At 35.3% G+C, this 24,634-nt stretch overlaps 1 protein-coding gene across 2 annotated transcripts in view; it reads left to right on the top strand.

Moving 5' to 3' along the window:
* The window catches only part of USP9X (ubiquitin specific peptidase 9 X-linked), a 98,907-nt gene that overhangs the window by 53,131 nt on the left and 21,142 nt on the right, over window positions 1–24,634 (top strand). The window contains exons 15-30 of one of the 2 annotated variants that reach the window (XM_048937615.1): window positions 568–655; window positions 2,163–2,505; window positions 4,065–4,160; window positions 5,338–5,549; window positions 7,070–7,310; window positions 7,511–7,660; window positions 7,782–7,902; window positions 8,349–8,479; window positions 8,682–8,960; window positions 11,167–11,292; window positions 13,473–13,598; window positions 16,866–17,032; window positions 21,653–21,761; window positions 21,992–22,138; window positions 22,268–22,414; window positions 23,313–23,520. In XM_048937615.1, coding sequence (XP_048793572.1) covers window positions 568–655; window positions 2,163–2,505; window positions 4,065–4,160; window positions 5,338–5,549; window positions 7,070–7,310; window positions 7,511–7,660; window positions 7,782–7,902; window positions 8,349–8,479; window positions 8,682–8,960; window positions 11,167–11,292; window positions 13,473–13,598; window positions 16,866–17,032; window positions 21,653–21,761; window positions 21,992–22,138; window positions 22,268–22,414; window positions 23,313–23,520 — 2,691 coding nt within the window. Of the gene's footprint in view, window positions 1–567; window positions 656–2,162; window positions 2,506–4,064; window positions 4,161–5,337; window positions 5,550–7,069; window positions 7,311–7,510; window positions 7,661–7,781; window positions 7,903–8,348; window positions 8,480–8,681; window positions 8,961–11,166; window positions 11,293–13,472; window positions 13,599–16,865; window positions 17,033–21,652; window positions 21,762–21,991; window positions 22,139–22,267; window positions 22,415–23,312; window positions 23,536–24,634 lie in introns of both variants that reach the window. The other variant, XM_048937608.1, reaches the window with a different exon arrangement.

Below are 24,634 nucleotides of genomic sequence, written 5' to 3'. Positions count from 1 at the left end.
TACAATTACTTCTTCTGTGTGTTCTCATGCGTATAGCTACTTAGAAAAGAATTAAAGAGCTGGAGTTGTGGTTATCTCTGGGGAGCAAAGCCCCTAGCAGTGTAAAACAAGCTATGGAAAAGATGTTCTGTAGTGAAACTAGAACATCTTTAGGGAAAAAAAAAAAATAAAAATAAAAATAATAAAAAAAAACTGGATAATATGAATCGTGTGCTTTTACTTTAATTGACATATTTCCCAAAGAAAATGTGTTTAAGCAGGGTAAAATGTAAGTTGAATGCGGATTCTTAGTTATTCTGTAATACTTTAATTATTCTGAATGAGGAGCACATGCATCTGCCCTTAAGAATTTGTTGATAATTCTCAGCAATCTTTTCCTGTGCCCATTTTCAATTAGAACGTATATTAACTGTTAGCAGGTTTCTGAAAATGACTTTCTTACTCCTTCCTGAAAATACATTAGGTTTTGATTGTGTTCAGGCCATGAAGTCTTCAAATATGTTCTGTCTTTCAGAGTCTGCGTGTCTTCTTAGCATGTGTTGTCTGATAAGATTTTTATATTTGCAGAGCATGGTGAATATGATCCGCAAACTGTAAGACCAGGAAGCAGATACAGTCATGTGCAAGAAGTACAGGAGCGACTTAATTTCTTACGGTTAGTTTTAACTTGATCATTTTCTTGACTTCTCTAGGAGTATTTCACATACTTGAAAGAAAGTGATGGTAGCTGTTTCTCTTGTCTTTCAAAACTCAGATGCAATAATGTTCTAAGTGTGGTTTTTTGTTTTCTTGCAATTTTCTAGTATAAGAATTAAAATTTATTAGCATCTATGTAATTCAAGACTTTAATTGTACTGTAAGATTTCTATGGGATATTTCTGTGTCCAGAACCCTACTGAATTGAGTACAGTGTGTATATGTATGCAGTTACACACATATTAGGATAATGCACCTGAAAACTTTAAATAGTTCATAGAAGATGTGTCCATTCCATATTTGTTGTATGACACCAAATTTAAGGCCATAGTCATAAACTGACATGTGCTGATAGGTTGTTAGTCTTAGGAGGAATAGACAACAATTACTTGAATTACTTTTTAATTTCAGCTGTTTGAATGAAATAAAAAGCAGAGGATCTCTGCTTGTGACAGAGCTGCAGTCTGTTGATACTTTGCAGGCATTCTTGCAACTTGTTTTTACTCTGTTCTTATGTTCAGGCAAGCAAAATTATATGAACTGTCAAGTTGCAATATGTTTTAAACTTATTTTTAAGGGCATTTTAAAAAATATTTTAAAACTTTACAGAGTAATTTCTGCGAATTAAAATGAAGTGCTAAACAACCACTTAAGTTATACAGTAATATACACATAGCCAACTTGATTTATTTATCACTTGATTTGTTCATCGCTCTTAATTGGTTTAAAAAAAAAAGATTATCTTAAGTTCACTGTTCACTTTTTAGTTCTTGATTGAAAAGAATTAATAATGTCCCATGGCATTTCAAATGGAAAATATGTAGGTAGCAGTTTCTGAAAAGTGATGTCATAAGGTAGTCCCTGTTTTCTTTTAAATAAAAAAGATCAAGTCAAAAAAAAAAAAAAGATTCTGAAGAACATTGATTATCCTGTGTTTTTCCTGTAACATTCTTAGTACTAACTTTCCTAATTAAAATTTTTAGTGGTTCTTTAATAATAATTTAACACAAAGGAAAAACTTAAGACTAGTGTTTTTTACTTTTGATTTCTGCTCCTAGTTCTGCTCAATGTAATCGGTGCATCCTTTTGTGATTTTGCTGATGACTGTAGAAATAATTCAATTTCTTATTATGTGACCTGACTTTTAAACTGAATTGTTTATCTTAGGAGATGAGCATTTTTATATAGTATGTATAAAACACCTGGTATTTTTCTGTAAAAATATTTCTCTCTAATTTTAATTGGAATGTAATGTTTTGATGCCTGCAGACTTTTGCTAAGAAATCATGGGACTACAATGAGAGGGCTGATGATATAAAGTTTTCATTATCGTATTTTCATGACTGACTGTTGTTGTTGTGTTTGTATAAGATACATATTCAACTTGTTCCTTGTATTTCTTATTGAATTGTAAGTCCAGATGCCGATTAGACAGTGCTGTTAATTGTCTCTTTGTTTTGCTCAAGATTTTTATTGAAGGATGGTCAGCTGTGGCTCTGTGCCCCTCAGGCGAAGCAAATATGGAAGTGTTTAGCTGAAAATGCTGTTTATCTTTGTGATCGCGAAGCCTGTTTTAAATGGTATTCCAAACTAATGGGGGATGAACCAGACTTAGACCCTGACATTAATAAGGACTTCTTTGAAAATAATGTGCTTCAGCTGGATCCTTCCCTATTAACAGAAAATGGAATGAAATGTTTTGAACGTTTCTTCAAAGCTGTGAACTGTCGAGAAGGAAAGCTAGTAGCAAAGAGACGAGCCTATATGATGGATGATCTGGAATTAATAGGATTAGACTACCTTTGGAGGGTAAGTTAATTGGAGGAAACATCTGAAAGATTAACAGTTGAAGTCTTTTTCAGTCTTGTTTTCTTTAATAAACTACACATTCTTGAAAATATATGTTAGTTACTGACTTAAATTACAGAAAACTTATTTTTCAAATTAAACACGTGGGCATAGTCTCCTGTATTTCTAGAAGGTAAGTAAATCCGTGGCTTTGCAGGCTGCTCAGTGAACTTGAGAGTTTGTGTATACGCATGAGATGAAAAACTTGCCTATGCTGTTTAGGAAGAAAGGGTCATTCCTGGTGAATTTTCTGTAGGTCTCTTTCCCCCCTCTATAATTCACCCCACAGACCTTCACTTCATTTTATGTGCTTCATTGTTCCTTCTAATATGGTAAACTGGAATGATTCCAGATTAGTCTGAGTGATGCCTGGTTTGATTCTCTCTTGTATCCACAACCTTTTACCTAAAGATGGTTATAGCTTTTCAATAGAAGCACTGTAATATTTGTGTAAAAGCTTTCTGAAACTTGCCAAATCTAGGAGTGAAAAACAGAAATTTGGTGCTTAGTTGTTTTCAGACTTCGTAATATTGAAGAGCTGCATAGAACCCACAGTAGCATGTGGTATGATTATCGTGGCTGTGTTTCAAACAACGTGCTGTTCATAAAGCAAGAATCTTCAATAATTTTGGCTGTGGCTTGTTGAACATGTAGGTTTTTTAATCATCATAATCATCATTGTAACAGTCAAAACCAAAGTAGATATTTTCTTACAAGTAAGTTTGTGCAAAGTGCTTGTGCACATAATGCATATGTAATGCTAGACATAATGACAACATATATTAGTTGTGGAAATCAACTTACTTGGCTCTGCCCAACTGTTTGGCAGCATGGGAACTCGTGACACTTCAGACCAATATCCTGTAGAGGCCCCCTGTAGGGTCTGTTTTCAGTATCCATTCTGACCTGATGAATAGTAATGAAAACTTAGATTATCAGGTAAAAAGGACAACTCAGATCCTTACATTCCAACCACCCAGCCCTAGCCATCTAAGATACTTGAAAATTCTGGTGTTTTATTCATCTTTAATGTAATTTGTTTAAGCATTCAAGAACTTCTGTTTTATAATGCTGTTATTATTGTATTTTAAATGCCCACGTATCCTCAAGGAATGCTAACAGAGTTTGCAAATCTAGCTCATTTAAATGGAGCCAAATGTATGTTACTTGAAGACAGACTTGAAGGCTATTATTTTAACAAGTTGTTTTGTTCTCTGAAACAAGTGAAAATGAAAGTGTGTGAACACGAATATTTGAAGTCTACTTTCATTCTGTTTGTAGAAATATTAGCTTTTGTTCTGAACTCCCTTAAAGTACTAATTTCTTAATTTTGACTCTTACACAGTTATTCATAATTTATATTGGTTATGTATAACTAAGAATTTTAACCATATGTAAGTCTTATGAGTTAGACTACTGTTGTGTGAATGTATGTAGTCATTTTGCTTTTAAATTTTACACCAGAAAGTTGTATCATGTTCTAATACTTGGTTGGTTGGTTTGTTTTTTTACTGTGCTAGGTTGTGATTCAGGGAAACGATGACATTGCAAATAGAGCAATTGATCTTCTTAAAGAGATCTATACTAACCTTGGTCCACGGTTACAAGTTAATCAGGTAAGATTATAATATGCATTATAATATGGTAGGGAAAAAAAAAAGTAGTAAAATTCAGTGCAGTATTTTTATACTGGAAAGTTTGAAATCAGGGAATAGTTTCCATGTTTGAAAAAGTATACTCAGGAGTCCAGCTGTCAGATTCTGGTCAGATACAGAATTAAGAGCACCAACATGTTTGTTAGCTAGATATGTTGAGTGTTGTAACAAGCTAGTCTAATATTTTTATATTTTGTCCCTTTCAAAGGATCACAGTGTCCCATATAATTGTCAAGCTGAACTCTAACAAATCAGATATTTCCTCCCTCTATTAGTATTTGCTGGGAGAGATTTCAATGGATAGAGAGAAGAGAAAATGAGTTTCTGATAGGTGAGGGGAGGCACGGTGTTGGGATTTCATGAGTTTGTGGGGGAATATTGTCCAGACAATCTCCAGTTGGTAGCCTGCCAGTTGTATTTCTTAAAAATCTCATGATTTGTCCTCAAAAAATAAAAGAACTTCTTATATAGTCTTCAGTGCTGCCAGTCTCATAGATTGAATACAGCTGCTGTAGGTGGTGTGCTTACAGCCATGAGAGCTGCATCTTGCTGTAGTGGCTGAAAACTGGTAGGCATGCATAGATCTGTCCATCTGCAAGTGATTACATCAAACATTTGTAGGAAATGTTGGTTTTGCTTAACGTAAATGCGAGTACTGTGCTTCAGTGTGCTGGTAACTCCTCTGCTCCTGAATTGTTGCCAAGGAAAGTGAATAGTGGATTGGGTTTACTGCCATGACTATGATGTAATGTAGTCTGCAGTAGAAATGTTTTTCTCTCACCTGGAAATTTTTGCAGATCTTCAATGTTACAACAGGTTGTGTGTCAGTCTAGGGCAGATGCAAGTTGATGCTGTGTTAGGAATCAAGCAGAAGGAAAAGAGTCCAATTTAGTTATTTCTCTGTACAGACTTCCACTTTTTCTATTGAAGGGCAGATTTGCACTCTACGCTAAGAGCTACCAATGGCCTGTGCAAGATTTTGAAGTGCATATGAAGTTAGAGTGCATCATCAATGGGAGCTTATTTTAACACGGAATAAAACAATTCTATAGAGCTACTTACCTGGTTTTTTACTTATGATTTGATTATCCAGGTTTTTCAGCATTTCTTGTAATTATGACAATTTTTATGTCATTAGGTAGTGATTCATGAAGACTTCATCCAGTCCTGTTTTGATCGTCTCAAAGCCTCCTATGATACATTATGTGTGTTGGATGGAGATAAAGATAGTATTAATTGTGCAAGACAAGAAGCAATACGAATGGTGAGAGTGTTGACTGTTTTAAGAGAATATATAAATGAATGTGACAGTGACTACCATGAAGAAAGAACTATTCTACCTATGTCAAGGTACGTGTGAAAATGGACTATTATAATTTGTGTTCTCTTAGCTAAAATATTATGAACATCTTCAGGACTTTATGTTCTGAAGGGTTTCTGTTCATGGGGTGTATTTACAGAATTTCAAAATTCTGTTATCTTTGTACGAAATTCTGATCTGTAGTTTAAAAACGAATACTTGAAGGATCATGAAAATACAGACGCTCTGCTATGCATTAAGGGAATAAGGGGCCTGAGACTAATGTGGTTTCTAGTATTTTGTTCTAGTATATACCTTGTGTATATACCTCACAGTATTTACCTTGTGGCTCAATTGCTTACAGTGCATTTATTTTTCAAATAGTTAACACAAAAGCAGTACCTTTCTTTAAGTTCTTAAGAAGCCTCATTGTTTTCATAGTCTTTTCATACAAAAAATATGTTGTAAACATGTATCTTACACTTCCACAGTTGTTTAGAGATGCTGATCTTGCTTTGCAAGCTTAAATTTAGAGACACTAAATGAAATATTCCCATTAAATGAGGGAGAGCAGAATGGCACTTTTAAAATATATACATTACATATACTTGTAAAATATATACATTCCTTCCCTAACTCCATCTTTTGTGCAACAAAGAGGGAAGTGATTTAATCTGATGTTGTGTAGATATTTTCACAAACAATTCATGTCATTGGACAGGAAAGCAGAAGAGAGGGCTGCTTCATTGTTCCACTGTTAGTGTATGCTGCATGGGGGAAGAAATTCTCAAAAAGTCTTAAGGAATACACTGAGATTGACTCAGATTTAAGATGTGGTCAATGTAATTTTAGTAATGGTGAGGGTTTGTTGTCCCCCTTCTTACTTTGAATACATTTCTTGACAAGAAAATTAAGAGATCCTGCTTCTTTCTGCTGTGACAGAGATTGTATTTCTCCTACAGCGTTGTTGTTGCATACATTGATTAGATAAAATACGTGTTCTGTTGTTTATTGCAGATGCATCTTGTCTGTACGGGCTGCTTATGTGATTAGACTAATTTTTTTCATAGGTCTTGCTAGCAAGAAGCTCTTATAAGAAATTTTTGCCTTTTTTGTCGTTGTTGTTTGGGGTTATCTAGACACACTTAATAGCAGATGCCCTATCATACTAAGTGTGGTATATACTAATCTTGGTATTTTTAAATTTTTACTGTTAACTGCACTGTTACTAAAAGAACAAAGCATAGTTTCTAGTTTGAATTTTATTTCCTTTTGATTAGGAAATTACAAACAAGAAAGAGGATCTAAAACCTTTATAAAGGACTTGATATGCTCCAATTAGTGTTTCTAACCTGACTATAAAATGACCATATTTTAATGTGCTTTTGCAACTTCTTGAAAGTTACTTTGTGTGTTAAGCTTGAACAATTACTGATACCTTCACAAAATTATCTGGAGTATACCATCGTGTGTACAGATTTGCTGTCATAATATCTGAAGCACAAAATGCAGAAGGAATAAATTAACTTAGTGAGGTCAAAAGAACTTTATCCGGTTTGTTTATTTGTAGAGCTTTCCGTGGAAAACATATCACACTGGTAGTTCGTTTTCCAAACCAAGGCCGACAGGTGGAAGATTTGGATATTTGGTCTCACACAAATGACACCATTGGCCAAGTGCGGCGTTGTATTCTCAATCGCATCAAAGCCAACAGTGCGCACACAAAAGTAGAGCTGTTCATTGGTGGGGAGCTGGTGGATCCTGCAGATGATAGAAAATTAATCGGACAATTGAATCTCAAAGATAAAACGGTAAGTGTTGCAAGTTGATATTTATGTAAGTTAAGATATTGCTTGCCTTTTCTAAATACTTAAAAAGTACCATGGACGGAATCATTTATTCTGGTGAAGTAGTTCTGTTCATTCTTATAACATGCCATTAATGTTATGTTAGACGATTATTTAATGAAGAATTTCCATTTTTGCATTAAAATTCTGATTATGTTTTGCAGCTAATTACAGCTAAGCTTACACAGATAAATTCTAATATGCCCTCAAGTCCCGATAGTTCTTCTGACTCTTCAACTGGTTCTCCGGGCAACCATGGCAATCACTACAGCGATGGTCCAAACCCAGAAGTCGAAAGCTGTTTGCCCGGAGTGGTAAGCATATGCTGAAGTGATGGTTTTAAAATGTTTTTTCTTCTCAATTTGTCTTTAACTAATGATTTTTATGTGTTGTGTTTTTATTTGTTTTTTAATTTATTTATTTGCTTGTTTTAAGATCATGTCACTGCATCCTCGATACATTTCTTTTCTTTGGCAAGTTGCAGACTTGGGCAGTAGCCTAAATATGCCACCTCTTAGAGATGGAGCACGTGTTCTTATGAAGCTCATGCCACCAGGTAAAAATTAATTTCTTCATTTACTTTAATGACTTCATTTCTTGCCTGTTACATAAAAATTATGGTTGAAATATTTTATATTTTCTGCTAATTTATTGGGTATTTTAATTCATTACGTTTATGCTAACTGGGGTTGTAGATGTATGTCCTAAATTAGTTATTTCACATCCTAAAAATGCTTGCAGTTGACAGTGGGATCTGATGTCACAGTGCAGTGAAAAGGGAGAGAAGCATTGTATGTTGAGAGGTTTTGTTGTACTAATTTCTGTCTAGTGACGGAAATAAACATTGCACGACCTTTCATAGTCTGATCTTGTCTGTCATTCATGTTTTTTGCAACTTTTCTGGCATACTGAATTTTTTTCATATTATTAATTGTGAACAGTACTGACTTGTTCTAAAATAGCTACATTTCAAGATATTTATAAGTTTTCTTTGTATTGCAGATAACACTACAGTTGAGAAACTAAGAGCTATTTGTTTAGATCACGCAAAACTTGGAGAAAGCAGCCTTAGTCCATCACTTGACTCTCTGTTTTTTGGTCCCTCTGCCTCACAAGTGCTGTATCTAACAGAGGTTTGTGATACTTTGCTTTTCTTTAAAAATAAAAATCTTCAACTCCTTTTTTTTTTTTTTTTTTTTTTTAAACTATCTTTTCAGTAACCTTGTGAAAGCCTGTAGTAAACTGGTGTACAGTCATATTCCAGCATAGTCTGTGTTTAACCACTTACATTCAAACAAATGTATCTCTGTTAATTAACTCTCTCTTGTTCTACAGGTAGTTTATGCCTTGTTAATGCCTGCCAGTGCACCTCTGGGAGAAGATGCCAGCGACTTCCAGTACAACTTCTTAAAAAGTGGTGGTTTGCCTCTTGTATTGAGTATGCTGACTCGAAATAACTTCCTGCCAAACGCAGATATGGAAACTCGGAGGGGTGCCTACCTTAATGCTCTAAAAATAGCCAAGTTATTGCTAACAGCAATTGGATATGGCCATGTTCGAGCTGTGGCAGAAGCTTGTCAACCAGTTGTGGAAGGCACAAGTACAATTTCACCGGTAATATAAATCTTCCTTGATGCAAACATCAGTGTCTTGTATACTGTCTGCAGCAAATATATATCCACATCCATTGGCAGTCTCTTTGAATAATGTGTGTACAAAAAACTTCCGATACTTTTGGATAATGTCTCACAAATCTTAGTGAGGCAAAGCCTGGTTTCTTTCAATCTGAAAAATCAGGCATGAGACTGACTGGCCTTTTATATGCTTTTCAGCAGTTTGTATGATTCCCAGTACAGGCATCTTCCAGTTCTCAAATATGTCTATACCATTAACATAAACTCAGATTCTTTTGGCTGCTAAAGTGTGTCGCAAAGTTAAGTGATTATAGTAGAAAGGTATCCTACACGAAGGCGTCTTAGAATTGGAAAGGGCAAGTGACAAAGGTGACATATCACCTCAATGATATGTTTAAAGCAGTAGAATTTGTGCACGTTTAGTATGGTCCATACATTTTTCTATATCTGAACAGATATGTTGTAGGCCAAGATTTTATTTCTGCACTCTTAGAACATGCCTTTGGCAAAGAGCCCAAAGCTTTAGAGCAGTTTATACCAGAATATTTAGCAAGTTTTCTCTTTGAAGCAGAGAATTAATTTCCCCTTAAATCTGGAAAAATAAATACCTATTCCGGTTATGTGCCTCTGTTGGAGGATACCAGATTCATTCATTTTCAAAGAAATCAAATCTTGATGACTGTTAAGAGGTGTAAAGAATTTTTTATGTTGCATGAGAATGTACTGGAGACACCTTGAAGAGGCTTGTTTGCCATTCTAGTCTTCATCTATTAAAATGAATAAAATTTACTGCCATTTTTTTTTTTTTGCGGATTAAAAAGGCAGTTGAGGCACAGCATCAGTTTAGTGTCTTAAAACACATTTATGCTGACCACTTATGTGATTGAAACTTTTGTCTGTGACAGCTGATATTCACTATATAGAGCTACAGACATCTAACTTTAATATTAACTGATTTGCTGCAAAGTTCTCACAGCTTTCACCATTGTCCTCTTTGAAGGACTTGGGTCTTGATATTCCTAACTGCTGCAGAACCAGTAAGCTTCTCCTTGAGATGGAGGTAGGATTTGTAAATTGTATCTAAATCAGAAGTAGTATAGTTTAACTCTGCTTTGGCTTTCTAGCAGTACTCAAGAGAGTGAGGAAACAAAGACTGTCTACAGTCTTCTTGTTTTCAGTCTGCTGCTATGACTAGGGCCTGTTAAAGGCATTGCAGTATTTTTGTTCTTCTGTTGAAAGTTGTTGAATCAATAGGGTAGTTAAATATAGTATTCTGGTACATAGATCCATGAGTTGCCCCATATTATGCACGATCCTTTTATAGCCTGCTTCTGACAGCTAATTGTCAACTGTTGCTGTTTTCAGTGGGACTTCTGTGATTTTGTTCCCTGAGTCAAGTATTTTAGTGAAGCTGACACAGCAAAGGAAATGACCAGTGCCAGGTGTTACAGACCAGCTTTGTAGTGTGTCTTCTGAGCAGCATCTGAGAGAGGTTTTTTGAATGGAGTTGAACTGAAAAATGGATAAACCCTTTTGTAGGAAAAATGTTAGCTTCTATCCACAGCAGTCTTTTCAAACAAATTTGCATTAAAAAAGGAATCCTTTCAGGTTTGAATGGTCAAGACTGTAGAGTCAGACTAAGCTTCATGCCCGAACCAATACTGAAGGAATAAAACCTTTTCTTGCTGCTCTTTGTCCCGTGAAAATATGGTAAAAAAGAGGACAAGTTAAGAGCATCGTTGAATTCTTTTTTAACTCAAATGCTTAAAATGGTACTTAATTATAATGAACTGTGTTCAGTGTAGATGCTATTAGATGATCTGGAGTGAAATCCATTTCTTAACAAACCTTTCCATACATCAACAGAAAGAGAAGGAGGTATTGTAATTGACAGTATTCAGTTAATTTGAAATAATCTGACCAGTGACAAACCCTGAATAGAAATAGTTTCAAGTCCTCCTAACTTCATGATTTTACACTATGGCATACGTACAGTGAATCTTGATATGTGATGGTATTCATTCAAAAATGTTTCTTTTTTCTTGGTCTGTAATTTCTCTAAGTATTTATCCACGATCTTGCCTACTACTAATAAATTATGTTAAGTAAGTTTATATTTTCGTATCACTTTGCTTTCTTTTTTTCTTTTTTTTTCTGTGTAAGAAGTAAGAAATCCTTTCTTACAGATAAACCAGGCTACGCATGACCAGGCAGTGGTGCTACAAAATGCCCTACAAAACATTCCTAATCCAACTTCAGAATGCATGCTAAGAAATGTAGCAATACGTCTTGCACAGCAAATATCTGATGAGGTTAGTGAATTCCTTTGTGTTTATTTCTTCTGCTCCTCTCCCCCAGTCAGTTTTTTTTAATGCTTAAATTTATAACTTTGTAATTTTCTTCCTATAATGCCATAAAAACTTAAAGTGCCGTTTGCACGGTTAATAAGCTGTAAACTGTTTAAAAGTATTTCATGGGAAGGTTCCATATGCAATTATGAAATACAGTCTAATGGCATGAAGAGGCTTAAGTGAGATAGGTTCTGTACAAGTTTTTTAATGGATTGTGAATACTGTTTCACTTGCACCAGAACTTCAGAAACACATTGCAGTGGTTTTAAATAAGTTAATTATAATTATTGCAGGTATTTTGTTTGTTTCCAAGAGCATTTTTGTGATATTTTCTTGTTTTTATCTTCTTTTACACTTTGGTTTCTAAGTAATTTACTTCTCTTGAGGAGAAACACAGAAAACAGGAGGAAATTTTAAATATGAATAGAAATGCTGAAAGATAAGTGTGAAATCTCTAACGGTGTATCTTTAAATGCTGAAAATCCTTTAATGATGCAAGTGAGAAATTTGACTGTGGAGCTGAGTAATGTTAAGCAATGTCCTTTAAAAACAGAGCATCTGTATGATACTGTATGGTATGACCAACCCCATTTGGAATTGAGTCATGTTAGTGAATACATCTGTAAATTTTGCTGAATTGAGTAGAAGCTAAAATCAGATCTGCTACAACTATTTTCAAGATCAATTGAGAAGCTTCTGTTTCCAGTATGGAAGCAGTGAATATTGATTTTTCAGTACGGTATAGAATCTCTGCAAAGCTATCTTCAGAACATTTGTAAGACACCTAAATAAAAGCAATCTTAAATGACCATCTTTATGCTGAAAAGCATACAGCAACTCTTGTGAAGAAAGAGTACTGGCTAAAGTACACTGTAGTAGACTGTCTGAGACATCTGTGTTCCATTAGTGGTGGTTTTAACATCCATAGTTGATTTTATGTGTAAAAATTGGCCAGTTGAACTCCGATGTCATTCCACAGAAGTCTCTTTTGAGGTGAAGTGTGGATAAGGCTCATCAGAGCAAACAAACACTGGATGTCTTTTACATGTGTGTACACAGTATTATTGTTGATATTAATATCTAATGTTCTGAAATTATTGGAACTGATATCGATCTAGATTTCATATGTATTCTGTTTTCGTGGTCAGAGACTTCCCTCTTGACCTCATGATTAAAAATAAAAAATAAGCATCTGGCATTGTTTCTGTATCTGCCAGAGAGCACAGAAAAAAATCTTTCACTGTTTAAAAAAAAAAAAGAAAAAGTTTCAGCTTATGATTTTAAAACTGCAATGAGATTAAATCAGAAAACATTCGTTTTTTTTCCTGTGACAGTTTTTCCTTATGATGCTGCTGTGGTATGATTGCTTTGCTTGTGACGAGGGTGAAATACCTATCTTCTAGCAACTGTGAATGCGTAGAGCAAGAATGCATGTTCAAGTCTCTTAATAAGATTGGCTTATTTGTTAAGCTTTTAGAGTCTCATTTTATTAGTAAATGAGTGTTAGAAAAGGAAAATTTGAAACAGAGCTATCTGTTATTAAAGATTGCTAAATGTTTTGACAGTTTGAGTTTGAATATAGACTCAAGTGATGCGGATTATATGTAATGACAGTAATACTTAGGCAGAAATTGTTTGTGTCATGATTAATGTACATCAATAGAAACTACTGTATATCAACTCAGATTATGTCCAAAGGATTGAAGAGTGGTTCTGCATCCATAAGATATGTAAACTGCATTCTTGCTCACTTAAAATCCCGTGTAACTTGAAAACAAGGGAATCCCTTTATGTATTAATCAGGTACTTGATAAGCTTTAGTTTGTCTAGCTATTAGCTAGAATAGGGAGTAATAAGTCAGGGGGCGAACTGTCAAATAACTTATATTTGTCATGTTATTTTCTATGATGTATGCCTTCTAGGTGCTTGTTTGTTTTTGTTTCTATCAACTCCAGGAATTTTTAGCATTTAAGTATAAGCAAAAGATGGAACGTTTGTTTCAGTCGTCCCTGAACTAGCCAATGGCTTGTTCTCAAAATTTAAATTTCATTTGGTGTTTGTAATGTTATGATTTAAGATTCTGTGGTACATATAAAATGCATGCTTATTTTTTAATCTCTCTTCTCTCACTCCCCTTCCAGGCTTCAAAATATATACCTGATATCTGTGTTATTAGGGCAGTGCAAAAAATTGTCTGGGCGTCTGGTTGTGGGTCAGTTCAACTTGTGTTCAGTTCTAATGAGGAAATCAGTAAAATCTATGAAAAGGTAAGAATTTCTTTTTTATGACTATTCCTTCATTTAGAAAAGGAGTAGGGACAGCCAGTTCAGAAATAGGAGTATTATGAGGTTTTAGGTAGCTGTCTTGATTGTGTATTTTGGAGTCTAGTATTGTGTTTGTGTGTCAGGTGTCCTGCAACTCCTTAATTTCCTATGCTGAGTTCCTTTTCTCTGTAACTGTTGCATTGTAGCTTGAAACTAGTGTCAATTTAAAAATAAAAATAAAAAAAGCATCTGTTCTATCTGTTCTGTAAGCCGCTATAACTTGTTTCCAGCAAACTTAGATTCCACACCTAAAACAGAAGTAAGCGCTTCTTGCAATGCTCATTTCTCCTAGTCTTCAGATTTAAAGGTCTGTTCTACAAAAGTTTATTTGAAACATATGCGATCTGCAAGAAGAGACGAGCTGATTTTTCTGAAAATGATGCTGAAGCACTAGTGAAACTCTGTAAACGATAATCATGGTGTTATTTCACTATGATACCACACCGCATTTAACAAGTGCTTATAGTTAAGTGAATCAGTAAACTCTGTCTTGACTGCAATTCGTATTTTTTGTTGCTGGTCTCTAAATTTGTCTTAAAACATTATATTTATTACTTGTTAATACTTTCCTGAAAGTAAAAGTGAAAGCAATACATAGGTAGATTTTATTCTGGATATATTATTGGCTGTTGTCTTTAAATGTTCTGTTATTTACTTGAGCAAAATGTAAGATCTTTCCGTTTAGCTTACGTAGGGGATATGATAGCATCTGCTCCTATGGCTGCTAGAATGACTTCATGAAACAAGTTATTTTCCTTCTACTCCTTTTGTTTTTGAGCTGATAACTTGCATTTAAATGCATAAAAAGATGTGCTCTTACGTCTGTACATTTGATGTGAATACTAAGAGTAGAAGTGTAGAAGAGAAGATACACTTAGACCAGAACTAAATAAAATCATGTGCGCATTTCTCCTTTTCTTAACATGCTGACTAATGTAACTTATTTTGGTTGAGTTGAGAGCAATCCCTGTGCTGTGGGCTTAACCATGGCACTGTCTATTTCCTATTTGGGTCAGTGATCAGGTTGCTCAAGGGTAATGCAGGAGGATTTTGTCTTTTATTGCAGCTTAAAAATACTGTTAAGCCATGACTGTTCCTCCTTCACTGACTAACATTGTTATGGCATTTACTTCTGTTGTTGATAACATACAAATCATTCTTCTGCTGCCAGATATGCCTTATTTACTGTTCATGATTTTAGGATTAAGTAAAGAGGCATTATACAAGCAGTGTTTTTCATTTGATTTCAGTATCTTGCTTTGTTTCTGTCATTTTTTCTGGGTGAGAATTTTACAGTTGAATTCTGTAAAAATGTTTTGAAGTGACTGTGGTCTTAAAATATGTGAAATTTAAATTGCATAGATCTCAAGAAAAGCTTTTCAGTATTTCACAGTACCCGTTGCTGGTTGTTCTTCAGAGCTGTTTGTTTTTATTTGGTTGTTACTCTTATATGGACATTTTTAATAAATGACAGCTGCATTTGGTTTATGTTAAGGAAAAAGGAAATAAAAGTCAAAGGGGAAAACTGATTGAAAGAAGTAATAGGAACTGAGAACGCGATACAATTAAATAACATTTATAGAAAAACTTAAAACAGATTAGTATGATGGAAGAAAAGATGCGCTGTTTATCTCAGACATTGCATTCAGTGTTAGGGCAGAGGGAATAACTCCTGTAGTAGTTTTTATGGAGATTGAATATACAAGTGACTAGAAAATTCTGGCTTACACGGAGAGAAAAAATGATTTAATGAAAACTTTGTTTCCTAAGTTGACCACTAAACTCAATTTTATTTCTTTAATTTTCTTAAATTGTAAGAACATGTTGCTAAGTCAGTGGGGCAGAGATTTAACATTAACTGTTCAAGGGAAAAAAAGTGGGCTAAATTTTGTGAAATTAAGATTAAGCAGCTCTTCAGAATAGTAATGTCAACTGTGACTTCTGAAATAATGTTTGTGAGGACTTCAGGAAGATTCTGAACTACACGAAATTCAATTAAACTAAAAAACCGGAATAAATTATTTTGAGAGCATAGATTTTACAGAAATTCGTCTGCATACTGCCTCAGAAAATGTGGTATGGCTGTCCTCTGAGTGGTGGATTGAGAAGACTATACACTGCTTTTTGTAGTATCAGACATCTTGTTACTACCTCAGAGGAGGCCCATAATCTTAAAGTACTGCAAGTACAGAGTTTATACAGACCAGCCAGTTCCTGTTGATTGAGTGTAGAGAAATACTTTGAATATGAAAGGCACCCTACACTTCTAGATCCCTGCCTGCTTGCAAAAATATTTTTTTCTAAGTGAGGTTTCAGTGCTAACCAAGCATAGTCCCAAACTTGTTAAGTCTTCTGCTGTTACTTTCATATCTTGAGACAGCTCGGAATATCCACGTCCTCCCATTGTAGAAGTAGTGACCTTACCTATTTTGTCTTTACACAACTAAAATCAGTGTTTTTAGTTATCTGTTCAGTACTATAATCCATTCTTTCTGCCTATTTAGTCTTTCCTTGTATAAAACAAATACATATTTAATTCATAGAACCGTAGATTTGCTTAGGTTGGAAGGGACCTTGAAGATTATCTATTTCCAACCCCCAGTTCTTGTGGTTAACATTGCTAACCTGCAACCAAGATCACCAGTGACTTAAGATTGAAGCCTGCTCACATTCAGTTTCTTTAGAACTTCTTCAAGCTAATTAATTTTGGCTTAGATGGAGAAGAGGGCTTACTTTTATTCTTAAAGCAGTTATTTTGCAGAAGTGCACCAAAATCAACTCACTAAGCATTTAATGGAGAGAATAATCTATGTACTAATTAGAAATATCCCTTTGTACTTCAAAAATCACCAGAGCGGCTCTGTTATGAATCAGCTGAATCAAGTTTCTGTTTCTGAAAATTATTAAGTAAACAATAGTACTAACTGATGCAACTTTTACTACAGATTTTCTATTTAACTCTGGGCACCTTAAGTTTGTGATTTAGATCCTTCCTTGAAAATCCAAGAGCTGAAGTTCAAGGCATCTGATGTGATGCTTTGAATAGCACCTGAGTGAAGTGCATAAAGTATGTGATGTTAATAATCACTTTAGTCAACAAGCTCACGGTTTGAGTTTGTAGTTAGAATATATACCTGGAAGCTGCTGAGGTTTCTCTGAATTATTTTTTTTGCTATACCTACTTTGTGCTCTTTTTGTTTATTTTCACAGACAAATGCAGGAAATGAACCAGATATGGAAGATGAACAAGTTTGCTGTGAAGCATTGGAGGTGATGACCCTATGTTTTGCTTTGATTCCAACAGCACTGGATGCTCTAAGTAAAGAAAAAGCATGGCAGACGTTTATCATTGATTTGCTATTGCACTGTCACAGCAAGTAAGTTTTGTTTTTTTTTTTTTAATTCTGTGCATTATTTTCCGGTGTGGCATGTGTATATATGTCCAGCACATAGAGAAGTGACTTATTCTAACATTTTTTTCAGCAATCGTCTTGATTTACTGTTTTGCAATGTATAAATCTGTAATTTGGATACCTGTCATAAGGTGATAGTGTCCAGAGAAACAGAACTAAGCTGGTAAGCTGGAAGTTGTGTCCTGTGAGGAGACTGTGAGGACCCTTGACTCATGCAGCCTGAAGGAGGCTGGGAGGCAGCTTCCAGAGGAGGGAAAGCAGAAAGGAAGGTTCCAGTCTCTGTGCCCTGGTCATCGATGACTGGTTGCATGGGAATGGCACAAAGCTGTGTCAAGGAGTGAAGACTGGACATTAGGAACAATTTCTTTACTGTAAGTGTGGTTAAACTCAGGAGCAGGCTTCTTAGAGAGGTGTCAGTGTTCAAGAAGCACTTGAAGGTCAGTGCCTTCATTAGTATGCTTTAACTTTTGGTTAGCCTTGAAGTGACCAGGTAGTTGAGCTTGATGGTCTTTGCAGATTTGCAGATCCCCTCAAACTGAGCTATTCTATTCCAGTAGCCTTATCTTCCATGCACTCTTAAGGAGGATATTGTCAAGCCAAGTGATTGTCTGATAATAGGTAGCTTTAGAATTCTTAATTTGTTTAGAGTGAGATACTAGGTTATTTATATTGTTCACGTAATTTCTGAAAACTACATTAGGAAGTTTAAGTGAATTAGATACAGGAGAACTTTCAAGTAAATACTTTCTTTCTGGTAAGTAAGGGCAAGATGCAGTCCTTTGAGGAGGGGGGAGGAAGATTTAGTCCTTTGGTTTTCTTGCATGAGAGTGGAAACACTTGTGACTCTTTGTGTTTTGCAAACGTTTGTATAAAACTGTCACATTGCAGTTGTCACGTGATGCAGTGACTGCATCTTTGTTGAACCCTCAGCACTGGGGGACATGTTGCATGTCTTGTGACTTTCAGCATGTGAACTACAGTTAACTTCTTGTACCTACTGATGAGACTGGATTGTTACAATGAAGGTCCACAAGCTTTATTATTACTCTACAACCTGGTATATGGACTGTTGCATTGAATAGCTTCACTGAACCTTGTTACTATCTTTTAAGTTAGTAAATTACCTTTAGTTACTTTACAGCACAATGTAAAGTATTAAAATAGCTACTAACAAAATAGCAATGTTTTGTTTTTACAAATAAAATAGTGCCAGTGCCAAACCTGCACCAAAGATGACTTGTTACCATTCTTAGTCTTTGAGAATGGTAGGTGTTCTTTGCAGCTATTTTTGTTCTGGTTCTGTTTCCTTACGTAAGTGAACTGTTGGTTCAAACGGGGACCCCCTGAATCTATACATGTCAAGCAGTTTAGTCTTCACATTTTTTTGTGCAGATTCCTTTCAACAGAGTACATTACTGAGGTAGAACGTCCTTCTGGTAGAACTTAGTCTTGATTTACAGATGTGCAAAACCATGACAGTTTTTCTTGTCTCTTCCAGTGGTTAATATCCTTGCTGATTTGAACTTTGTCTGAAATTTGAATCCCAAATATTTCATATTGTTATGCCTACTGAATAGTTCATTGTACTTTCCTTCCTAAAATACTGGAATAAACTAGATTACTCCTCAGGCTGGGACGACTTTTTGCACATGTTTTGTTGGGATATGAGCCAGTCTGAACAGCGGTGGCTTAATACTGCAAATATATTGGCTTTTCACCCTTCAAAAACATAGTAGTATTAAGGAATAGCTTTTACTTATGTGGTGTTCTTGTTTGTTTTTTTGTTGTTGTCAGAGAACATGAAATTCTGTAAGGGTTCCCCTTTGCAAAGTGGGCTGCTGCTCAGTTACTTCTCTCTGCTTTGTTTTCCCACCAGCTTGGGAAATGAGCTGAGTTTGTATGGAGAAATGATTGATACTCCTAATGCAAGAAGTTGTGCTTCATTTATTTTCTCTCATATGTTTGTAAAATTTCTGATATATAGCTAATGATCTCAGTTGGAATGCAACAGTACTATTCATTATTAGATAATGGTTAGAATAGCCTGAACATTGGTGGAAACAGAAACCAGTTTGAAAAGGAAGACAGTGAAGTTGAACTAAAGAAAAGTTCCTGTTTTGAATTGATGTGCAAACAAATTAATGTTTGCAGACCTGCAAATATCAAACTTTCAGAATCCTTTACCTCTCAGTTTTGACCGTCATTCTCTCATCTCCTAACCTCTATCAGAACAATATGAGCAAAATTATGCATGTGAGAAAACATTTTTGCTGTACCATAAAGGACAGGGAAGATGGTCAGGCTCACATCTTGGATACTGTCTTCCTGGAGCCAATGAGATGAATTGTTGTGTCTTAATTGTTGGTTCTTAATTTTTTGAGATTGTATGGGACTTTTGCTGTTTCATCATAATATAACCTCACCATATATAAGCTGAGAAATAAAATGCAAAATGTTTAATACTAAACAGCAGAGCAGTTGTTCTCTCCCATATAAGTGATTTTATACTAGTGAGCCATGAGTGCAAAACTGACTTAGTAAATGGTAGCCTGGAACCCAGAAGTATGCCACTGATGGCTGTATAATGTTTGATGATCATACATGTAGACCATTTCCCAGATTCTTACTGCCCACAATAAGCTGTGGTACTTAAGATCCATTGAAGAAGCTAACTTATAACTAAATAGAGATATGTATCCTGGAGCGACTAAGGGTATAGGTTGCCCATTTTAATGGAGGAATTTGGTCTCCAGCTGTTTCACCAGGTGAATGAGGGTTCATCGTGTGACTTGTGTGATATCTGCCAGCTCTGCATTGTTTTCATGTTCTCTAATGTGGCACTAGATGTCTCCTGAGGGAGCTGAATCCCTCTCTTGGTTCGTTAAGGATGTAGGAATGTTCCTGGAAAGTAGTAGTTTATTGTAGCCTCACAAAAATGTGATACTTGTGTTCAAATACTGCATACTCCTCAGACGTAGCAGTGTGAGACTGTGTTTCATCAGTCACACTTCTCACTGTAGGAAAATACTGTGTTTACCTATTTCATTTTGCCTTGAGGTGTACGAACCTGAGGAGTGTCTGTGGGATGGACAGTAGACAAATGAAAGTATGCATCTTAAAAGTCATGTCTGTGAGAAGTTTTAGGAAAGCAGCAACTCTGCAATCGGTTCCATAAATGTCACAAGTCGTTACAAACAAAATAGACCTTCTCCCTCCCATGGTCCTTCTACAACTCAGAGCATTGCCATAAAACTTGTGGAGATCAGAGAATGGTGACAAGGAAGATCAAAGCTCTGAAATTACTTCCATCTGTGGAACAGCTGAATAGCTTGAGGTGTTTTTTTTTTTTACTGGAGAAGATATAAATGGTGGGAGGAAAATACCACAGAGACCTTTAAAATCAGAAGTAGCAAAGGAAAAATTAATAGGGAACAGTGTTTCTTTCCCTTTCATACGTGTAAAAACTTTTTGAGCATAATATTTAAGTAATGTAAACCGTCAGTTGAGAAATGGCTTGAGGGGATTCTTTCATGAGTTTGGCTGGTGAAGGCTACAAAATACTGCTTTTGGTAGTCTTGCTGAACCATAAATTGCTAGAAGCTGAGAAGACATTCTGGAGGAGTATCACTGCATGCTTCTCTCCCCTCGTGTGCTTTCCTAGGTGTTCGCTAGAGACAGGGTGCTGGGTTAGGGGCGTCTTCGCTTTGACTTCATGGCCATTCTTACATGTCTTAGAAGGACAGTTAACCGCACACAGAAGAACTCTGGAGAAAATAGGATTCTTCTGTGTGCTTTCCACAGTGATCTCATGAGCAGAAAACAATTACAGCCACACCAAAAAGACACTGCAAAATTCAGTTCCTTGCATGTTGAGACACTCCGTAGAATGCAACAGTGATTTTTCTTTTTTTTTCCCCCTCTCCATCCAAGCGGAGTCCTTTTTCTAACAGTTTTTACAGGACTTGGTACCACAACTAACTTAAATGATTTAAAACTTAAAATAGTTTTCTATCTTTTTCTTTATGTTTCTCTATTCCCTAGTCCAATTTAACTGATTGGATTAAATTCTTAGATAGAAAGCTTCATTTAATTCCAGCCATGTTAATTTTCAGGAAACCCTCTTTTATCTTTCTGATGATAAATTTTGATTGCACTGTAGATGAATAGCAAACTATTACAGTGATACGTATGAGTATTTTTACTAGGATCATTTTATTTTGTCTTTTAGGCACAGCTTATCCATAATGAAAAAAAAAAAGTCAGATGAGTTAGGCCTGCAAATTGCTTGTTCAGCTATCCAGTGTATGCTGGTATTGTGCAGGATTAGGGGTTTGTTGCTGTTAAGTTTCTTGTATTTTGATATACTTGATTTATGGATCTGACTTCATAATAGTAACTCCTGTCTAAAATTTCACTAGGAGAAACTTAGTCAATAGCCGATGAATAATTAAAGTATTCCCATCTCTTGCATTACATGTTTTAGGAAAATGACATTAAGGAGTGTGACAGATAAATACAGATTTCATTGTTCTGTTTAGATAGGGGGATTGTATTTAATCTTTTTTTTATTAAATGTTGTTTTAGAATTGTTCGTCAAATGGCACAGGAGCAGTTCTTTCTAATGGCTACTAGGTGTTGCATGGGACAGAGACCTCTCCTTTTCTTCATTACTCTGCTGTTTACAGTTCTAGGGGTAAGTTGCCCAATTGAAGGCTTTGGTACAAATATGAATCTTTGTGAAAGTTCTAAGACAGAATATTTGCAGATGAACACGAATTTTTGTTAACAAATCAGTAAGATATAAAGTTCCTTTTGACCTATAAGTAAGCAGCACAATCAATTTCTGTTTCAATTGGAGAGGGGTGCTGCAAAATAAGTAGAAGCATGTATGAATTACGAATCATTCACTTTTTGTTTGCATAGAGTACTGCCAGAGAGAGAGCTAAGCATTCTGGAGACTACTTCACTCTCTTAAGACATCTTCTTAACTATGCCTACAACAGTAATATTAACGTGCCCAATGCTGAAGTTCTTCTCAATAATGAAATTGACTGGCTGAAAAGGATCAGGGTAAGTTTGAGAATAAATTTATTTTTACTAATGAGATTTTTGGTGCCTTGCTGTGAAGTACAGTTTTAAGCTTCCTAGCTGGTGATGTGTATTATTAGTAGAGTATCCTAACTTTCTCTTCTGTGGTAGGATGAAGTAAAAAGGACAGGGGAAACAGGTGTTGAAGAAACCATTTTAGAGGGTCACCTTGGAGTAACAAAAGAGTTGTTAGCATTCCAGACACCTGAGAAGAAATACCATATTGGTTGTGAAAAAGGAGGTGCTAATCTCATTAAGGTAAGTTCAAGTTTTTTGAATTGTGGGATTTTGAGTGTCATTTATAAATAAGTAAAAAGAGATTTTTTTTCTTGTGGTTTGTAGCCATGAAATTCCCAATTCAACTGTTTGAAGAGTTTCTTATTGGGGTTAAAAAGAGGAAGAAAAAAAAAAATCCACATTTAATTCATAAGAGTACTTGGCATTCTCATTCTTCATGAGCCACTGTGTGTACAGTTGCTGTGAACCTGTGAACTTCTTCCAAGATTCAGCAAACATCACACATGGATAGTGAGCTAGACACAGGATAGACCTGTTTAGAATCATAGAATCACCAAGGATGGCAAAGACCTCCAAGATCATCCTGTCCAACCATCCACCTGTCACCAGTATTTCCCAGACTAAACCATGTCCCTCAGTACAGCATCTAAATGTTTTTTTGAACACAGTAGTATAGGACTACTGTCTTTCATTATGCTGCATTTTCCTTTCCTCCATGTTTCTAACTATTAATGTTTATGGCAGGTTTGAATAAATGCAAGACATCTGAGCATCTCTTTAATTAGACATGGTTTCTTTATATATCTGATTTTCTTTTATGCAGCAACAGTGTTTTTTTCCAGCAGTAACTGATAAAGGGCTTTGTAGATAACACTGATAGGGCAGAATTAAAATTACTGATCAAGGACAGTATAGATTTATTTTTAATTTGGGGAAGGAATTTGCAGTGAACTGCTTTAGAATAATGCTATTCTTTTCTAAGTAAAAGCTCATTAGGATATTGGTCTAAATTTTAACTCCTGTTTTTAAGTATGTCTCCAATTATTAGACATTCGTTTATGTAATAACTCATAACTTGTTATAGAATAGTGTTTATTTTTACGATAACAAGTGATTTATTTTCTTTTATCTTTTTCAGGAATTGATAGATGACTTCATCTTTCCAGCATCCAATGTTTATTTACAATACATGAGAAATGGGGAATTGCCTGCTGAGCAGGCCATACCAGTCTGTAGTTCACCAGCTACTATTAATGCTGGCTTTGAGCTACTAGTTGCACTAGCAGTTGGATGTGTCCGAAATCTCAAACAGATAGTAGACACCTTGACTGAGATGTATTACATAGGTACAGCAATCACTAGTATGTAATATTTTTTTTAACTATTTCCTATTTTTTGATATATATATATATTATGTATAGGTTTTGTTTGTAATATCAACTGAGCTTTTTTTTTTTTTTTTTACACTGTGGTTTTAATGTGGAATGTGCTTTATTGTAAAATTAGGCCTTTGGACCTTATAAAAGTTATTATAGCCTTCGTTTGTTCTTCATGCAGTTAGTAAACTGACTTCATTACACGATTGCATCCAAGTTCCATTCGCTCACACAGGCAGACTCTCTGTACTCTATTCTGTGCCTACTCCACTTTGCCCCTACTAGATCCCAAGAGCCTTACTCTGTCTCATTGTTTCAGGCTTTGCCTAAGCAGTCCCAGCACCTCATCAAATTTCTTCTGCTTACTTTTAGTGCCTGTCTTCTGGTTGCTCACTTGATCTGTTATTCTTAGCCATACACAGACACAGCTCCTCTGTCCTGTTTTTAGCACCATACTAGTGCTCTGCTTGTGTCACAGCCTTTTCTCTATAGTTTTTCTTTCCATTTTGGCCTTGTCTTTGCACTGCTCTACTCTAAAAGAACTTCATTCTCATTGAAGGAAGATAATAGTAATTGCAGTATGTACAAAAAAATACAGACAAGTTAGTGTTTCAAAAGTTATAGTTAAATGAAATCGAAGCTTATTTTCACAGAGATGGCGAAAATCTTTTAGATAACAGATTTATTTTTTTTTTTTCATCAATCAAAAAGCATTTAAAAGATTTTCTTTAAAATGAACAAACTAGATTGTATTTTGTGCAATCCTGTATGGAACAGCTAAACTTTTCAACTGTAATATTAACAGGGGAACAAATAGGCTGGTATTGGAAATTTCATTACTTAAGTGTGTAGAATTTAGCAAAACTATAAGCAACTAGAAGTAGTGTTCCTAGTGGGAATAGCAGTGCTGCTAGCATGGTTTATGATATCAGTCATATAGTCACAAAGTCATTTGAGAAGTTGTGTATGAGGTTTTTCAGTCTTTCGTTGTTCAGTTCCATCTCAACAAATGAAACGGGAAGATTTGTGGTTTTACCCCTTGCCTCATCCTTTTGTCTTCACCTTTTTCAGTGTGAAATAGTGC

The sequence above is a fragment of the Lagopus muta genome, chromosome 1, assembly GCF_023343835.1.
Source record: "Lagopus muta isolate bLagMut1 chromosome 1, bLagMut1 primary, whole genome shotgun sequence".
In the NCBI taxonomy this organism is placed as follows: Eukaryota; Metazoa; Chordata; class Aves; order Galliformes; family Phasianidae; genus Lagopus; species Lagopus muta.
Note: the sequence above shows the minus strand (reverse complement) of the source record. Positions and strands in the feature narration are given on the sequence as shown.